We start from the raw sequence: 17,158 nt of genomic DNA, 5'->3' as shown, positions 1-17,158 counted from the left end.
ATAAGAGAACAAATGAAATCTTCAAATTACGGCAAAGATCCAGCTTTTACTGACATTGCCAATGTTGTTGCTGAGAGGGTAGCTGATTTGTGGAAGAAGTCCTCGATTCCTACTATTTCTCATTGCAGAATTGTGCGCATCCTTAAATCATATCATGCTAAGTATAAAAATATCCTGAAAAGTAAAAACAAGTCTACGGAATCCTATAGGAACAAAGTAAAGGAATTTTTGGAAGACGCCGAGAAAACTCTCTTTGACATTGCCACATGCAAATGTCATTCCTTTAAAGCATGCTCCTGTGAAAAGGATAGAAAAGTGCCACATTTAGAACAACCATTTTTGATTGATCAACGAACCGTCAGAAAAATGATTATCGGAGGCATTGATTTAAAAGTAACTGAGAAGCTGCTCCGAAAGCAAAATAGGCAATCCAAGACAGTGTTGAAAGCTGCTACAAGTGAACAGCAGTTCCAAACACCAAAGTCTGTGTTCGAGTCGCCTGAGTTCGAGGATTGTGAGAACGAAGAATTTGAATATGAAACGCGTAATGATGAAGAATACACTCCTCCTAGATCCAGAGAGAACCATTCCAGAAAAACGAAAAGAGAGACCAAGGTAATCAGCCAGATGAGGATAAAACTGCCAACCACAGCACTCGCCTGCGATAGTGCAGGGATTGGAGACAGGCCTGCAGCGAAAATTATTTCTGCAGTTCTTGAAGATGTCGGAATGATTTCTGATAATAATCGTTCCAAAGTTACAGATAAAAATAAAATAAGAAGAGAGAGAAAGAGAAAACGAAAGGAACTACAATGTAAAGGAAAACCAGAAGAGCTTCAAGTCCTCTTTTTTGACGGACGAAAAGATAAAACTTTAGCAGATCAAATCAAGGGAAACAAAAAGCACAGGACAACGGTTATTGAAGAACATGTAGTTTTAATACAAGAACCTGGATCTGAATGTATCGGCCATGTTTCTCCAGCTAGTGGTTCTGCAAAATCTATTAAGAGCAGCATCGCTGAATATCTTTTACAGAATGATATCAACACTGAAACTCTTTTGGCAGTTGGCTGCGATGGGACACCCGTTAACACAGGTTGCAAGACTGGAGTTATACGTCTCATAGAAGAAGATGTTGGTAGACTTCTTCAATGGTTCATATGCATGTTACACGCAAATGAGTTACCGTTGCGGCATCTTCTAAAAAAGCTAGACGGTCAAACAAGTGGTCCTGAAACCTTTTCTGGTCCAATAGGAAAAGATCTCGAAACCTGTGAGCTGAAACCGGTAGTCAATTTCAAAAAGGTTGATGTCGTAGAGTTAGTAGCAATATCAGAAGAGCTTCGAAAAGATCTGAGTACAGATCAACAATATATGCTGCAAATTTATGAAGCTGTAACATCAGGTTACTGCTCTGTTGCCCTAGCAGAGAAAAAACCAGGAAAGCTAGCACACTCCCGTTGGCTAACGGCAGCATGTCGAGTTTTGCGCCTGTACATTTCAGTTACAAATGTTTCAGCAGAACTGAAAACCTTAGTAGAGTTTATAATTAAAGTGTATGTGCCGATGTGGTTTGATATAAAATCCAAACCGCATTGCAAAGATGGTGCTAGACACTTATGGAAGATGATTAGCTTGTCACGTTATCTCCCAGATGACTTGAAGACTGTCGTGGATGGCGTAATAAGCCGAAATGCTTTTTTTGCGCATCATGAAAATATTTTTCTTTTGATGCTTACGGATGAACGAAATTACATCCGACTGCTTGCAATACGAAGAATTTTAAAAGCCAGGGAAAATAAACAAGAAGGTATCCGGCGGTTCACTGTTCCTGTAATAAATTTCGAAGCAAAAGATTATACGGACCTAATTGATTGACACTAATCAGTTGTTACGGAGCCACCAATGCTTCGTGCAGTCAGCAATGAAGATTTCCGAAATATTCTAAAGGAGAAAATATCTTTGCTAGAAATAAAAGAGTTTCCATGCCACAGCCAAGCAGTGGAGAGGGCAGTAAAAGTAGTGACAGTTGCTTCAGCTTCTGCGGTGGGACAAATCGAAAGGGATGGCCTTATAAGGGCGAAATTAGAATCACAAAGAATAATTCCTTCATTTGAAAGCAAGTCGAAATACAAAAAAGGCGAAGTAGATCAGGCAACAGAAAAGTGAAATATTTAATAAAATCTCAGTGTCCATTATATGGTTGGGTGGTTGGGAGGGCACGGGTGGAACTCGATATGCAGCCACCTCCTCGTGGTGAGTTCTGGGTTATCTCAGTGAATTTCCTCTGAGATAAGCAAATAGCTGCATTGCTTCATGTTTGTTTGCTTACTTGGCACAAATGACAGCAGTAAAAGATGAATTCAATTATTATTTATGTGTTTATTGACGTTTCCTTTTTCCTGCTGAACAAACCAAATTTTAAAGGCTCCACCTGAAGATATTGTTTGATTTTTAAAAAAAACTTACACGGCTACTTAGCAACTCAATACTAAACATTTCCGCACTAGAGCGTTATCTATTTCGAAAATGCAAAAAATCATGTTTTTAGAAAAAAAAAGGTCTGTTTTAGTCAAAATTTCAAATTTTTAAGGCGCCGGCGCCACCTGAAGATATTGTTCGATTTCAAAAAAATTTTACATGTTTACTGAGCAACCCAATACACAACTTTTCCGCACTAGAGCGTAATCTATTTCGAAAATGCAAAAAATCGTGTTTTTAGAAAAAAAAGGTCTGTTTTAGTCAAAATTTCAAATTTTTAAGGCGCCGGCGCCACCTGAAGATATTGTTCGATTTCAAAAAAATTTTACATGTTTACTGAGCAACCCAATACACAACTTTTCCGCACTAGAGCGTAATCTATTTCGAAAATGCAAAAAATCGTGTTTTTAGAAGAAAAAGGTCTGTTTTAGTCAAAATTTCAAATTTTTAAGGCGCCGGCGCCACCTGAAGATATTGTTCGATTTCAAAAAATTTTTACATGGTTATTGAGCAACCCAATACACAACATTTCCGCCCCCAAGCCTCATCGATTTCGAAAGTTTGTGCAAAAGTGCATTTTCGGCCCACCCTAATATATATATTATACAGGGTGATTCTGAATTCATCATCAATATTTGGTGGGGAGGTAGGGAATAGGAAAAGAACACTATTTCACATAGGAAAGCATGGGCACCTGCTTTCCTATGTGGCATGGGCATGGGCATGCCTATGTCCATGGGTTCCTGCTGTTATTCTCCGGCGAATGTGGTTCCAGCATGACGGCGCTCCAGCACATTTCGCAAATGATGTGCGTTGTTACCTGACCAGAAAATTTGGAGCTCAATGGATTGGTCGCGGTGGACCGGTTTGTTGGCCACCACGGTCACCGGATTTATCTCCAATAGACTTCTTTGTATGGGGTGCCATGAAAACCATGGTGTACGAGACCCCTGTTGCCAGTGATATGGACCTTGTAGCACGCATATCGGTTGCCGCCGCAAACATCCGGGAAACGCCAGGCATATTCCAGAAAGTTCGGTTGTCCATGCAACGTCGTTGTGAGGCATGTAATCTAGCAAATGGTCAGAATTTCGAGCACCTCTTGTAAGTCTGTACAAAAGATGCACAAATAAATGTTTTTTCTCTTACCACTTTCTTGTTATGTTTTCTTTCCATCATTTAACCGGATTCATATTGCCCTACTACATGACGTCTGCGCCCATGCTTTCCTATGTGAAATAATGTTCTTTTCCTATTCCCTACCTCCCCACCAAATATTGATGATGAATTCAGAATCACCCTGTATATATATATATATATAGGGTAAATAATAAAAATCTATAGCCTCCCCCCCCCCCCCTCCTTGAGAAGTTTCTGGATCTGCCCTTGCTTGGCTCACAGGTAAATCCATACCTGGTGACGTCAAAACCAAAAGCAACATTAAAATTTTGTTGAGAAAATACTGATCATGTCTTGTCTGCAGGCAGAAGGAAAGAGACAACAATAGCTTTCAGGAAACACAAGATGAAAAAAAGGCTCCCTCAAGATTTGCCAAGAATTTTTTCCCTACTGGAACTTCCGCGGTGCTCACGAATTTTTTGCTAACGCAAAAGTTTGATGTTTTGCAGCTTGGCAGGGGACACAAGAGGGGTTCATAGGCGGATTTAGGACCGAGTTCCTGGGGGGGGAGGGGGGCATGATTTTTTATTTTTTTAGCAACATTTTTATTGCCCCCCCCCCCAATCCTAAGTTTTTGTCTGTTTCCTGTGATGCATAAGTCCATACTTTACTTTTTTGTGTGTCGTTTTCATTAATGTGTGTTTTCATGCTGTCCTTTTTGAATTGACCTTAAGAGCTGGTATCAAGAGAGTGACGCAGAGCTCCCTCTTAAGTGGGAAATGGAATATCTTCAATTTTAGGGGGCCAGGGGTTTCTCCCCCGGAGGAAATTTTGTAAAATGGATATAAAATTCTGCATATTGAAGCCTTATAAAGGTTAATTGGATGGACATAGAAATTGATAACTAGATTATACAGTTGTACAGTATTGTTCAAACTTTCTCTGGTATTTTAGTACTTGATTGTAAATTTTTGCAGTCCTGTTCTTACTTTGGGAGAAATAACTACTTTAACTTTAAAAGAAAAAAGAAACCATAGATTTCTCATGACAACAACTTTTCTTCAGTTGCAAGTGGGGCAGAAAACGAAAAGAAATAGAAGTAGTGTGTATTTTTTTCCGTGCTAAACAGATAGACAATATGCAGAAGAAGTAAGATAAAAGCAATCAATACAAAAGAATTTCCAAAATACTGCATTCAGGATTGAATAAATAGCAAAATATGAAACATGTGAGTCACAAAACTTTACTTCAAATAATATATTACAAACGTGAGAACCATGATTTTAACATTTTTAATACAGGATGTGGCAAGGAGCTGAATTTGATATATGTTGGCATTCCTCCCCCTCTACCATTTGTCAGAAATTTTAAAATTTAAGGTTTGTAGCCACACGTTTTCAAGCACTTAAAAAAGAAATTAGTTTTTTCAAGCAATTTCCATTTTTTAAAGAAGGAATCATGAATTTTTTTTGGGAGTTAGGGACCCACTTCAAAGCAGGGGCCATAAGCAACAACTTGTTTATCTTATAGGCAAATTCGACCCTGTTTGTAATTCACTCTTACCTGTAAATTTTTGCTTGATTTTTTGTAATTTTTGTGAAAATTCGTCAGTTTTTACGGTTAAAGGATTTTTACGATTTTACCAATCTTTGTTTGGTTTTTATAGACTTTTGTAAAATTTAAGCAAGTTTTTCCAAAACTTTTGGTGACTCAATTATTTAGATTTCAATAATGACAAGGACTGACTCACTTAGACTTAGATGATTATGACTTACCTTACTTTTTAAACAGTATTTATCAAGTAAGTAAAATTGTACTCTCCCTCTAAGTTAAAAGATTCATTTAATCAGAACACTCAGATAACTGAAATTTATTCAGTTTGGGATAGTATTTATTCTCTCTCTCTTAAAAAAGAGAGAGAGAGAGAAGGGTGAAGTGCCCTTCTCAGTTAAAATTATTACCACGTAATGATAATTCTCTAGTATTATATTTTCATCCATATTTTTAATGTTTTTTAATTCTTAAATTTAATTATTTTATTTCTATTTAACACAAACTGCCGAATGGCAACACGTAATTAAAAGAAGTGAAAAAGACGCACGAGATCGTGTTCCACGAATTTGGTCTGGAGAAAATGAAAATGACGACTTCTTGAAGTATATGTGATGTAAATAAAGTTTTGTCGATTTTTATAAAATAATGGAGTCAAATTCTTTTACAAAACTAGGGTGTTGTTATAAACCTTCACAACACTCTCAGTGGTGACCCACGTTTTGGACAAGAAAAAAAGGAAAAGAAAAAGAAGACGGACAATGCTTTATTCTATGGTATGCTCTTCACTTAAAGTCATTCACTTGAAGGGAAATGCTCTGGCCTAAATTTTATTTTCGTGTAAAGATAAATTTTATCTTTGACTAATTTTTCTTTGTTTTAATTTAATTGCATTTGGTTATTTTACTTGTAAATTCTCAGTTAAATTTTAAAATGTCGGTAGAAAGTTTAGATAATGTTGAATTTACCAATAATACTGTACAAAGTGACTCAGTTTTGAGAGTTGCAACCAGATTACCTCCACTATGGAAAAGTAATATAACAGTTTGGTTTATTCAAGTGGAGGCTAGTTTCAATGTTTCACGTATAACAAATGATGAGACGAAGTATAACTACTTGTTATCCGCCATTGACGCAGATACACTTAGCGCTGTTACGGATTTAATTATAGCTCCTCCAGAGGGAAATAAATATCAAGCTTTAAAAGATAGATTAGTTAAAGAGTTTTCCGATTCGCAATCAAGCCAAATACGGAAACTTTTGTGTGAACTTACATTAGGTGATAAAAAACCATCTGTTTTACTTCGGCAAATGAAAGAACTTTCACGAAATTCAATTACTGACGAATTTTTAAAAACCATTTGGTTAGAGCGTTTGCCAACACATGTTCAAGCCATTTTATCAGCATCAACTTCAGAGTTGACTGAACTGTCCATTTTAGCTGATAAAATTCATGAAATAAAAATGGAGTCATCAGTTTGCAAAATTTCAGAAACACTAAAACATAGTGAACAAACGACGCAAATATCAAATTTGCAAAATCAAATTGAGCATTTAACCATGCGAGTTTCTGAATTAACTAAAATGGTATCAAAACGTTCATTTTCAAGAGGTCGTAGTAATCATAGATATAGGTCCCAATCTAGGAATAGACGAGTTCCAACACCCTCAGATAATCAAAATACATCTGAGTTTTGTTTTTATCATGAAAAATTCGGCGATAAAGCATTTAAATGTCGCCAACCATGCAGTTATGATGCAGTTCAAAAAAACTTGCCATAGCTGCTATGTCTAATAACGATATTTACCCTGACATAGCAGCACATAAACAGTGTAGATTACACATAATGGATAAAAGTACGGGATTAAATTTTTTGGTTGATAGTGGCAGTGATATTTCTTGCATTCCTGCCCATTTTTCATTCAAAGCAAAAACTCCCATCACTTACGTGTATGCTGCGAACGATTCAAAAATAGCTGTGTACGACCACAAGGTGTTAAATATCAACATGGGATTGCGTAGAATATATCAGTGGCCATTTGTTGTAGCAAATGTTTCTTGCCCAATTCTAGGAGCAGATTTTTTACAAAATTTTTCACTACTAGTAGATTTAAAGAAGTCGAGATTAATTGATTCAGTCACTGGTTTGACAACGAAGGGAGAGTTAACTAAAACTCAATATAGTGGAATTAAATTAGTCTCGGATAATATGGTGTACAAAGAATTATTTAAAGATTTTCCCGAGTTATTGAATCCTATCCCAAATTTCAAAAAACCAGTCAGTCACGATACTGTCCATTATATAGAAACAAAAGGACCGACTTTATTTTCTAAGCCCCGACGTTTACATCCAAAGGTATTAATCGAAGTTAAAAAAGAATTTCAATACCTTATGGATCAAGGAATATGCCGTCCTTCAAAATCTCCTTGGGCTTCTCCTATTCACGTGGTACCAAAAGCGGATGGATCTTACCGTATTTGTGGTGATTATCGAAGGTTAAATTCAGTCACTGTGCCTGACCGTTACCCTGTGCCACACATACACGATGTAACGAACATTTTACACGGCAAGAAAATTTTCTCTAAACTCGATATTGTTAGGGCATATTTTCACATTCCAGTTTTCAAAGATGATATTCAAAAAACTGCAGTTACCACACCGTTTGGTAGTTTTGAGTTCTTATATTTAAATTTCGGTTTAAAATGTGCAGCAAATACGTTCCAAAGATTTATTAACGAGGCACTTTCAAATGTAGACTTCGCTGTTGCTTAATTAGACGACATACTAATTTTTTCCGAAAATGAAACGGAACACTTAGAACACATGAAAATTGTATTAGGTAGGCTTGCCAAATATGGTTTAAATGTGAATATTTCCAAAAGTGTTTTTGCTCAAACTGAAGTATCATTTTTAGGACATGATATTTCTTTTGAAGGAATTAAACCTTTAAAATCAAAAGTTGAAACCATTCAAAATTATCCTAAGCCAAAAACAATATCAGAGCTTCGACGATTCATTGGATTAATAAATTATTTTAGAAGATTTGTTAAACATGCAGCAAGACTGCTTACCCCTTTAACAGATCAAATAAGAGGATGTAAAAAGAATGATAGCACTCCTATTGAATGGTCTCCAATTTTGAATGACGCATTTGAGAAAGCTAAACAAAGTTTGATTGGCGCTGCATTGGTCTTTCCCTCGCAGGATGTTCAGTTAACATTACACACTGATGCTAGTGATTTCTTCATTGGTTCAACCTTAAGTCTGCAGACTGAAGAAGGGTTGAAACCAATAGCATTTTTTTCAAAAAAACTGAATACTGCTCAGTTAAAATACTCGGTTTTTGATAGGGAATTATTAGCCATTTATGAATCAGTAAAATATTTTCGACATTTCATCGAGGCGAAAGAATGTATAATATACACTGATCACAAACCAATAAAATTTGCTTTTCAAAAGAAACGAGATACCTACACAAATAGGCAAAGTAGATGGTTATCCTTTATCTCTGAGTTTACAACTGACATTGAATATTTGCAAGGTAGCTCAAATGAAGCAGCCGATGCCCTTTCTCGAATAAGTACAATTAAATTTCCTACTTCGCTAGATTACGCTAAGTTAGGTGTTGAACAAAAATCTGACTTAGAACTTAAATCTGCTTTAGAAAATAAGGAATCTAATTTAGTATTAAAATTACTTACTATGCCTGATTCAAAAACTGAAATATTTTGTGATATTTCTACAGGAAAAGCACGACCTTTTCTAATAAAAAGTTTTCGTAAACAAGTTTTTTTAAACCTACATAATTTTACACACCCAGGTATAAAAGGTTCGACTAAGCTTATTAAGCAGAGATTTGTTTGGCCTTCAATGGCTACGGATATCAAAGTATGGGTTAAAGAGTGTTTAAACTGCCAAAGATCAAAGGTTTTCAGGCACACTAAAACTGAAGAAGGAAAATTTGATATTAACACATCTAGGTTTGCCCATATACACATTGATCTAATAGGACCACTACCAGAATCTGAAGGAAAGAATTACTGCTTAACGGTAATTGATAGGGCAACGCGATGGCCAGAAGCATATCCTATTTGTGATATGACAGCACCAACTGTCGCTAAGACGTTGATGTCTGAATGGATTTCAAGATTTGGTTGTCCAGAAAAAATTACATCAGATCAAGGTCGTTAATTTGAGTCTGAGCTATTTCGACAATTAACTCGATTCATTGGTGCCGAAAAGATAAGAACTTCACCATACCATCCTCAATCAAATGGTCTTATTGAGAACTGGCATCGACCATTAAAATGTGCTTTAAAAGCTCGACGAAATGAAAAATGGACCGAAGTTCTTCCCACCATACTCTTAGGATTCCGTGCAGCAATTAAAACGGAGCTGAATGTTTCACCAGCCGAACTTGTTTATGGAACTTCACTTCGACTTCCAGGAGATTTTTTCGATGAACATTCGGTTATAAAAAGCCCTGAAACTATGATACAGAAGCTAAGAGATATATTTCACGATTTTGCTCCTTTACCGACAAAATCACATTCTAATATTAAGCCTTTCGTATCACAAGACTTAAAAACTTGCACCCATGTTTTTATCAGAAATGATGGGGTGCGGAAAAGTCTTCAGCCGCCATACAACGGACCTTATGCAGTCATCAAGCGCGGCGCGAAAGTGTTCAAAGTAATGATAAAAGGCAAAAATGTCACTGTGTCTGTAGATAGGCTAAAACCAGCATTTCTGTCTGCTGACAAGGACAATGTTAACCAACCAGAAGAAGAAATGCGTAAAAAAGATGAAGAAACTTCATATAGGACAAAATATGGACGAACAGTTCACTTCCCAAAGAATTATGGACATGTCATTCGTGGTTAATGCGTGACTTTCGGCAACGCATTTATTATCATCATTACTGGGAAGGGGGTACTGAAGTGCCCTTCTCAGTTAAAATTATTACCACGTAATGATAATTCTCTAGTATTATATTTTCATCCATATTTTTAATGTCTTTTAATTCTTAAATTTAATTATTTTATTTCTATTTAACACAAACTGCCGAATGGCAACACGTAATTAAAAAAAGTGAAAAAGACGCACGAGATCGTGTTCCACGAATTTGGTCTGGAGAAAATGAAAATGACGACTTCTTGAAGTATATGTGATGTAAATAAAGTTTTGTCGATTTTTATAAAATAATGGAGTCAAATTCTTTTACAAAATTAGGGTGTTGTTATAAACCTTCACAACACTCTCAAGGGAAAAAAACTTATGTTTTTTAGAATTTCTCAAAAGGTCAATTAATATACTAAGAACATAAATATTATGCACAAATAAATATTTGAAATGTGGACACAAATCATAACGAGTAGAACGTTCTGTTAGCGCGAATGGGGAAGGGGGAGTTTTCCCCCTTTGCTTTAGGTTCTAATTTATTAAAATAATCGTCAATTATTATAAGTGTTGCAGCTTAATGTGTAGCTCGTTTAGCCTATATTTTCATTCATATACTTGCCCAAATGGTTTTCAGTCGAAAATAGTGAATTTTGACACATTTTCAGCACCCCAGTGACAGCTGTACTATTTGTATTTAATGTTCGTTTTTTTTTTTTTTTTTTCCTTTTCTTTTCTTCCATCAGAAAAGGACATTTGCTTTTCTCTTCATTTTCATTGAACAATTCAACAAAGAAAAAGTCATGATTTTTTTGTTTTAAGATTTTGGAAGATGTGTTGTTACTACATAAAGTCCTCCCAAAACTGGGGAGCATTGCCCCCTATGCCCCCCTATAAATCCACCCATGCCCTTCTGAACTATTCAAAAAAGAATTTTTTTTTTTAATTTTTGGATAATGTGTTGTTTTTACATAAAGTCCTCCCAAAACTGGGGGGGCATTGCCCCCTCTGCCCCCATAAATCCGCCCATGGAGGGGTTAAGCGAGAAGCCTATTTTGCAGGATTGCATAGACATTAAGCCACAAAGCACAATGGCAAGGAATCTATTGTAGAGTTATTTCCTTGCCAGAAGTTAAGAGATAATTCTTACATGGGAATTCAACAGCAGAAGGGAACAATTCCTAAGAGGAAACTAGATCCTGGTAAGCTATTCTAAATGCCAACAGTCCTATTGAATTAGTACCTTTTCCTGATTTCAAAATCAGCCTCGGATTTGATATTTATTAAAACAATGATTACTTGTTCTACCTTCAGTGCAACATTATCTCATTCAAAAAATTAACATTTATTTCTTACCTTATCAATGTTCAATTTCTTTTTTTCCCTCTCTTTCTCTTCTCCAGGAAAGTGGGAACTGCTTTCAGAAGTATTCCACTTGGAATATTTTTTCTTGCCTCCATATCCATATTTGTCATTTTTGAATTCTCGAAATTTTTTACTGAAAAATAAAAAGTAAATCAAGCTCTAATATACCGTTATGAAAGATGACATAGATAATGCAAACATTAATGTGAAATAAGAAATCTGAAGCATTGAATAGAAGCATAATCACTAATTGCACTGCAAAATGTTCCTGCAATAAATTAAAAAAAAAAAAAAAAACATGGTAGCCTAGTTTTTATAAATTTTCTGAAAAACACTTTAATTTTTAAAGGAAAAAATCTTCACTAATAAGTAGTTCCAACTCTTAAAAAAAAAAAAAAAAAAAAAAAAATCATGTTTTTCCAACATATGACTTCATTAGACTGCATGAGGGCCACTCTTCGTGCTCTAGCAGAAGTGCTTCTCGGTCCCAATGTGGCAGTGATTGAATAAAATGCTCTATGGTATTCGAACTGGCAGTAAAAATAAGTGCAAGATTTGTTCTTAACAAACAAAGCTTTGCGAAACATAATAAACTTTATCTTACTGTGGGAAAGGGTGAGATGGGACACTGTAGTCCGATTATCTACTTTTCATTTTTTATCTCATCAAAAAATTAAACAAACAATTTGATTTTCGCCATGACGTTTATTAAACATTTCTCATCCCAGATATTTTTGAGTACATATTCAAACTTCATCATGAAAAGCTTGTAATAATTGGATTGTCCAAAAAAAAAAGGATTCATTTTGACAGTGATGATAACTGCCATTTGGCTATGTGCTCACCTTTTCAAGTCTTTGTTCGTAGTACAAAATTATTTAATTGAATTTCCCAAATTATTTTCAATGTACAACATAATTGAACTGAATCGAATTATAAATTCTTTGTACACACCATTCAGGGTTCGCGTTTACGCGCTATAGCGGGTTTTTTACGCAAATTCGCGGGAAAGGGACGCAACTTCCGTGAAAATTCGGGTCCTAGGGACCCAGAACACCCAAAAGATAAAAACCAGAAAAAAAATTGTGGAAAATGCTGAAGATCTAGTTAAGGGAGTGCTTTCTGCTTGATCAATCAAAGGCATTTATTTTTTATCTCATGGTAAAATCCAACTTTAAAGTAAATTTTGAGTTTACCTCATTGTAACTGACTAAATAGTTTCTCAAATAACTAAATCTTGCAAGTGTATTATTTGAACATATGATAATCACAGAAAAAAAGGGCAAATTTAACCAATTTAGTTTATTTTGTACCTTTTTCAAATAACTATGTGGATAGTTTCTTTTTCCTAAGTATAAATAGTTGTATATTATTCAATTATGTGCTAAGATTTTCTGTTTAAAATTTAAGGGACTCATTTTTTCCGCCAAAGGACCCAAATCTATTTCATTAATGGGTCCTTGGGACCCAAGTTACGGATAGTTGAGCGCGAATACTGCCATTTAGCATTTATTTTTTAATCATTTTGAAAAATAGTTAAACCCCTTGATATATCCCTCGTTCGGACATTTCACTCCTTTCTCTTGCCTTCCAAAAAACTACACAGAAAAAAAAAAGATGTAGCTTTACATTTTAAATGACAGAAAAAAAAATGAATAAATAAAATTTTCCAAAAAATACTTTTTTTCTTTTTTTTTAAATTAATGAACCAAACTAATATGCTTTCTATACCAATAATTTGTTGATATTAAAGCTGCAACTTTTCATTCAGATTCCGCCATAAAACAAATATTTCACATTATTTTTTGTTTTTTTAAAAGAAAAATTGGTAGATTCATTTTCTTTGGTTTTTATTCAGAAAATCATTCAAAAAAAAAAAAAAAAGACAAAATTATATTTTTGTGGGTGTATATATTATTAGTAAGTATGTTAATTGAATGGTTGATCTTGGTTATATTGCCTTTTTAGACACATAACGCTTTTTATTATCTCCCAACAACCAGGATATAATGAGGGGTTACTGTATTTCCAAATTTTGTAGATTGGGTCAATGTTCCACTTTTTCAAATGCTGAAAACTGGTTAAGGCAACTATCTATCTAGTTAGATATTAAAGAAATAAATTCCTCATAATCTATGTATATAAAGGTGATGGTGTTTCTTTGTTTCTTTTTTTTCTTTGTTTGCAACCGATGGCCAAAAGACCCCATAGCATCTACAGCCCTGAAACTTGGCACAAAATTCAAACGCATCCCGGGGCCTGCATCTCGAAGCCCGAATTCTAAATTTTTAATTAGTTTTTTCATAATTAACTGATTAAGCTGAAAGCACATATTTCTGCCTAATTAGGGGGTAACCCCCACCCCTAAACCCCTAAAATTATATGTCGTTGGAAAGAGCTTTCCTTTCTGAACAAGATGATGTTTGTTCCATTTCTTTCAATTAATTAGAACAGGAGATATAAGCAATCCTAATTGAGCCAATTTTCAAGGCTAAACTTTATTTTTGTTACTATAGGGACGTCATTTTCGGTATACAGATTGAATGTGCTTGCAGTGATGTCATCTTCGGTATATGGTTGTGTTCAAATAGTAGAACTGGTGGATTCTTGATTTGGTTATTGTGCTGTCATCATTTTTGTTAAATTCATTGTGCGAATGTTAATTGATTTTTTTTAAATTTGAAAGTCGCTTGGCAACAATGGAGTTGCGGATTATTTGTTTATTTCGCATTTAGGTTTTTAAAGGGTGTTCTTGCATTTTAGTTAAAAAATATGATTACTGATTATTTGACATCAGAGACGGGGGGGGGGGAGGATTTTTTTTAATTCTAGAGTTTTTTTCCCTTTTCTCGAACTTTAGCTTTTCTATAATTAAATTTTTCATACGGGGTGTGGGATTTCCTTTTTGTCCTAGATGTACCATGCTTTTTAATCGCAATTGCTTATCGGCCAGAGTTCGTTTCGCTTGCTATTTGGGTGGGTTACTGTAGTGCGGTCGCTTCCACCGGACATTTTGCTGTATCTATTTTATGTTACATATTTGAGTACGGCAATTTTGGCGTAAAAAGGTGAATGACACAAAATGTAACTGGAAATAGGTATAGAAAATACGAAAAAGATAGATATTGATTAATTAATACTGTTGCCAAATGTATTTAAACAGCAGCCGTAGAATACTTGGCATAAAAATGAAGGAGGGGGGGCGTGAATTTTTTTAATTCAACGGACTTCCTTTAAATTCTTTACATGCCGTGCGGGTACAGCTAGTAAATAATAAATCAAAGTTTTTAATTAAGTGCATTCAACTTTCAAAACTGTATGGCATAATGCAATTAAAAGGTAACATAACATGAATATCATTGCACATAATTTTTAAAACAGTCATATAAAAAATTTTTACCCTCTTCTTTTCTTTCCAATTCCTCTTTTATCCTCATTTAACAAATTTTCCGCTGACATTTTTCCTAAAGTAAAAAAGAATCACATTGATAAAAGATGTCTGACATCACACTTCACAGCAGCAGAAATGTTGACAAATAGTTTATTTAGCAAGAAATGTAATAAAGAAAGATCAACAATAATATTGCAGAAAAGTTATTTAAACAATTGAATTATAGATTACTTTTGAACAGAAAAATTTAGGACTAAGTACTAACTTTCCATGTTGCAGGTAGTGAAACCTTGATAAATTAAAACCACAAAGGAACATGAACAAAATGTCGAGTTGAATAAGTGTCAACTTACTGAGGTTCCATAGTTTCAATTCTTAAAAACATTTGTGCATCGCTTAATTACTAATAGTTGTGTGGCGAACACCCAATCTCCCTCCCCCTCCTTTTCTTCACAGAATGGAAATTCTGTCACTCATTAACTGATTAGTAACTTTCTAGCCAGACCTTGAACTTTGAACTAAAGATTAGTGATGCATCAAACTGTGGGCCATGCTAAATCCTAGATTAAGCTTTGGAAATTTTTTCCAATGTTTTATCATTAATGGAAAATACAATTTTTTAAGAATTGAAACTATGGACCTTGGTAACTTGACACCCACTCAACTCGACATATAAGATAGCAATATAAGTTTTATGGAAATTTTATCTAGTCCTTTTTCCAGGCCTCTTGATAAATATGATTTAAGACATAAGTTTCAGTAAGAATTAACATACCTACTGACGTAGAAAAGAACAGATGCAACATAGCATAAAAAAGGTAAGCATTTTGATTTGCTTACTGAATTGAATTTTAATATTAAGTTAATACTTTGAATGCGAACATTTGTGAAAGTACTTACCATTCAAGTTATAAAAACCAATCCACAATATGAGTCTTTTTGTTTTTTTTTTTTGAAAGGTTGCATTATTTAAATAACCCATGAAGAATAATTTAAAATTTTTTTGAAAAGAGATAAGATCGATATATCAGGCAGGTCTACTAAAGAGAAAAGTCCTGCTTACACGTTAAAAAAATGTGCTGCGATGACTTTGAACTCTCCTGCTGGGTACAGTTCTCTTTGAATCCCTTTCTATCCTTAAACTGCACTAACAGCACAGGGTGTGGAAACAAACTCCCCAGGGTACAAGGGGGAATCCTCTCTAAACGGGGTTTCTCACTGGGTAGAAACTTCTATATAACTGTAACTTTTCATTTTTTACCTCTTTCTCTTTTTTATTATTATTATTTTTTTAATGCTCAATTTTTAGTTCTTGAGTAAAGGGAAAAGTTTACAATAATAAATATTGTAGAACACAAGAAATCTTCATATTTCAAACAGCTGAGCATGTAAGACGATAAAATAATTTAATGAAATGTATTAAGTTCAATTATATTTTTGAAATGATGTCTCAATGTAAAATAATCGCTTAAAAAATAAACATTTTGACAACAATTACCTTTTTTTGCTTTCTTGAGTGCATTTATCATTTTTTTCTTCTCCATTTTCTTTTGTTCCATCACTTCAATTTGAACCTATTAAAAAAAAAGTGTTCTTGTTATTGCATTTCAATGCAGAGCTCAAAATATAACCTATTTTAGTTATGTGTAAGCAAGCAGATGAAATGATTGATGAAAATGCTGTTTCAAAAACATACATTAAGTCTCTGCATTTGCATAAATAGAAGTATAATCCAAGTTTCAAGAAGATGATATTCAGAATGAGCTATAATAATAAAAATGAGCTATAGTACATGAATCTTAGTATCATTAATAATGAATGGCTATTTCACTGGCTTTTATATTTTACTGTAATTGAAGTTTTACAAAAAGTAACAGAATAAATTTCAAGAAACAAAATAAACGCCCAACCTATGGCATGCAAAGCTGACCCCTGTAGCCCGTTGTTTTGTCTAATGTTACAAATCGAAAACCACCATCAGCAACCATGCTATAAATTTTGAGTTAAATGTTCAGAAATTGGTTTCTGCAAAACAGGGGCAACCTCCACATCAACAAAATAAGCATCAAGTAATGATAACAACAATTCTTGGTCTGTCATTTTTCCTTCATTTCCCATGTTTTCCCACGTTACATAAAAAAAATTATGTTTTTTTTTTTTTTTTTTTTAAATTTTACATGTGTTCTGACCTGCAATCATCCTAACATGAGTGTGGCCCTGAAGTAAAAAAAGATTAAGCACTTCCACTGTATCAGGAACACAGTCAATAATACCTCCCTTCCAGAACTCTCGTCCTGAAACCATATTACTGATTTTAGCATGTCAGTATTCATGCATAATAAAGACTGTT

General features: G+C 34.4%; 1 protein-coding gene across 1 annotated transcript in view; it reads right to left on the bottom strand.

Moving 5' to 3' along the window:
* Nucleotides 1-17,158, bottom strand: part of LOC129222407 (probable rRNA-processing protein EBP2) — a gene marked incomplete at its 5' end in the record, with an annotated part of 51,562 nt that overhangs the window by 3,899 nt on the left and 30,505 nt on the right. The window contains 3 exon segments of the mRNA XM_054856918.1: nucleotides 11,409-11,550; nucleotides 14,818-14,881; nucleotides 16,307-16,382. Coding sequence (XP_054712893.1) covers nucleotides 11,409-11,550; nucleotides 14,818-14,881; nucleotides 16,307-16,382 — 282 coding nt within the window.

Source organism: Uloborus diversus, chromosome 1 (assembly GCF_026930045.1).
Source record: "Uloborus diversus isolate 005 chromosome 1, Udiv.v.3.1, whole genome shotgun sequence".
Classification (NCBI taxonomy): Eukaryota; Metazoa; Arthropoda; class Arachnida; order Araneae; family Uloboridae; genus Uloborus; species Uloborus diversus.
Note: the sequence above shows the minus strand (reverse complement) of the source record. Positions and strands in the feature narration are given on the sequence as shown.